General features: G+C 40.3%; 1 protein-coding gene across 3 annotated transcripts in view; it reads left to right on the top strand.

Annotated features, from left to right (window-relative positions):
• Positions 1–1641, top strand: part of veph1 (ventricular zone expressed PH domain-containing 1) — a 104483-nt gene that overhangs the window by 73960 nt on the left and 28882 nt on the right. For all 3 annotated transcript variants that reach the window (XM_014012826.1, XM_014012825.1, XM_014012824.1), the window contains one exon: positions 732–1111. In XM_014012826.1, the coding sequence (XP_013868280.1) occupies positions 732–1111 (380 nt within the window). The remainder of the gene's footprint in view (positions 1–731; positions 1112–1641) is intronic.

Here is a 1641-nt window from a genome sequence, read left to right as displayed (position 1 = left end):
TTAGATCATAAAGTTTTTCTCATTACATTGGGGATATTGATATTTTTGAAACATGGAGTTTGGATAGAGTAAACAGTTCTGTTCTAAAGGTAAAACAATTTGTGTTAATACAGATACCAGTGAAAAAGCTCCTCTCTTCCTATGATTTCCTTTTGTTTAGGACTCTTCTGGGACTTCAACCTTTATGTTGTGATTATATAAAAGTTCTGTCATTAGCACTAAGTTCAAAAACCTGTTTTTTTTATTTTTGCTGTTCATTCAGTAAGTTTGAACTTCAAGGTAACACCTGAATAAAAAGCTTCAATGTGTTTTCTTGTGCTTCCGAGCATAACTGGTGTAAAAAAAATATTGCAACAAAATTAGTATTTTGACTGAGGTAAAATGATACACACTTTTATTTTTTTTCTCAAGTTTTCAAAAGGATATGCCTGAAATGTCTCTAAAGGAATGCATCCTAATCTGATGAACCACCTCTGCTGACTCCTTTAAATGCAGCAGAGCAGCAGCTTCTTCTTTCTTCTGGAAATTAAATTTTTGTCCTATTTGTTGCAAAAATTACACTCACACCCTTTTTTGCACCTGTTTTATCCCCAYAGAACTACATAGTGTAGTCAAACTCTGAAAACAATTCACTGTAATGTGTAGCAAACAAGTACTGATGTTAAGAAAACAGAAACAAAACAATCACAGATTAATGCTAACTCAGCACTTTTTGTGCCACAATCTTCCAGATCAAAGAGCCTGGCTCTCCATGCAGTGCGCTCATGCTCCATCGACTCAGACACGGCRGAGGATGGCGAAGGGGCGGAGCAAACCACAGACAGCTGCTTCCCCAACACGTTGTCCTATCAGCTCTCCGAAAACTGTGAAGTTTCACCGTCTGAGAGGAAGCCGACAGGTGACGGCTCCCTGCCCGTCGCAGCTCCGCCCAACGCTGACGCCAGAAAGGAGGCTGCGTGTGCTCCAACCGGAGGGATGAACGGAAGGAAAGAGGAGGGGGAGGAAGATGATAAAGTCTTCGTCCATTTTAAAGACAACATGGAGACGATCAGAGAGTTCTGTAGGGACATGGTGCGGCAGATCCCAGTCCCAGAGCACTGTGTGATTGAAGGTAATGTGGAGAAGACTGCGTGCATTATTTAGACTGATGAACGAGATAGAATTAAATCTGCTGAGTCTGAATGAGCTGATGGAGGATGCATCAGCATGGTGAGTTAGTGGTTAGCATTGTTGCCTCGCAGCAAGAAGGACATGAGTCTTTCTGTGCGGAGCAGTGGTTGTGCAATACTTTTTCTTAATGAAGTCAAAGTGAGAAAACAGCTAGTTAAGGTACTAACTCACCACCAAGTGGTTTGGGGGGATAAATCACATTTCTTCGTCACAATTTGAAAGAAAAACAAAATGGTCAAATATGCAAAATATTCAGTTAACACGATCCCTGCTGTGGAGTTGGTTCTCTTTGTGTTGGTGAGGGTTGGTTGCTCCGGGTGCTTCAGGTGAATCCCGCAGAATAAAAACAGAAAAACTTCTAAAACAATTTACGTCTTTAAAAAACTGATAAGGTTAAATTTATTGGGAAAGTATAATGTTATATAATGCTTGGTAAAGATTGGAATGAAGCCTGACAGGTTTGTTTTTTGC

This window comes from Austrofundulus limnaeus, unplaced genomic scaffold, assembly GCF_001266775.1.
Source record: "Austrofundulus limnaeus strain Quisiro unplaced genomic scaffold, Austrofundulus_limnaeus-1.0 Scaffold95, whole genome shotgun sequence".
Classification (NCBI taxonomy): domain Eukaryota; kingdom Metazoa; phylum Chordata; class Actinopteri; order Cyprinodontiformes; family Rivulidae; genus Austrofundulus; species Austrofundulus limnaeus.
The sequence above is the reverse complement of the archived record's forward strand: the minus strand, read 5'-3'. Positions and strand labels throughout refer to the sequence as shown.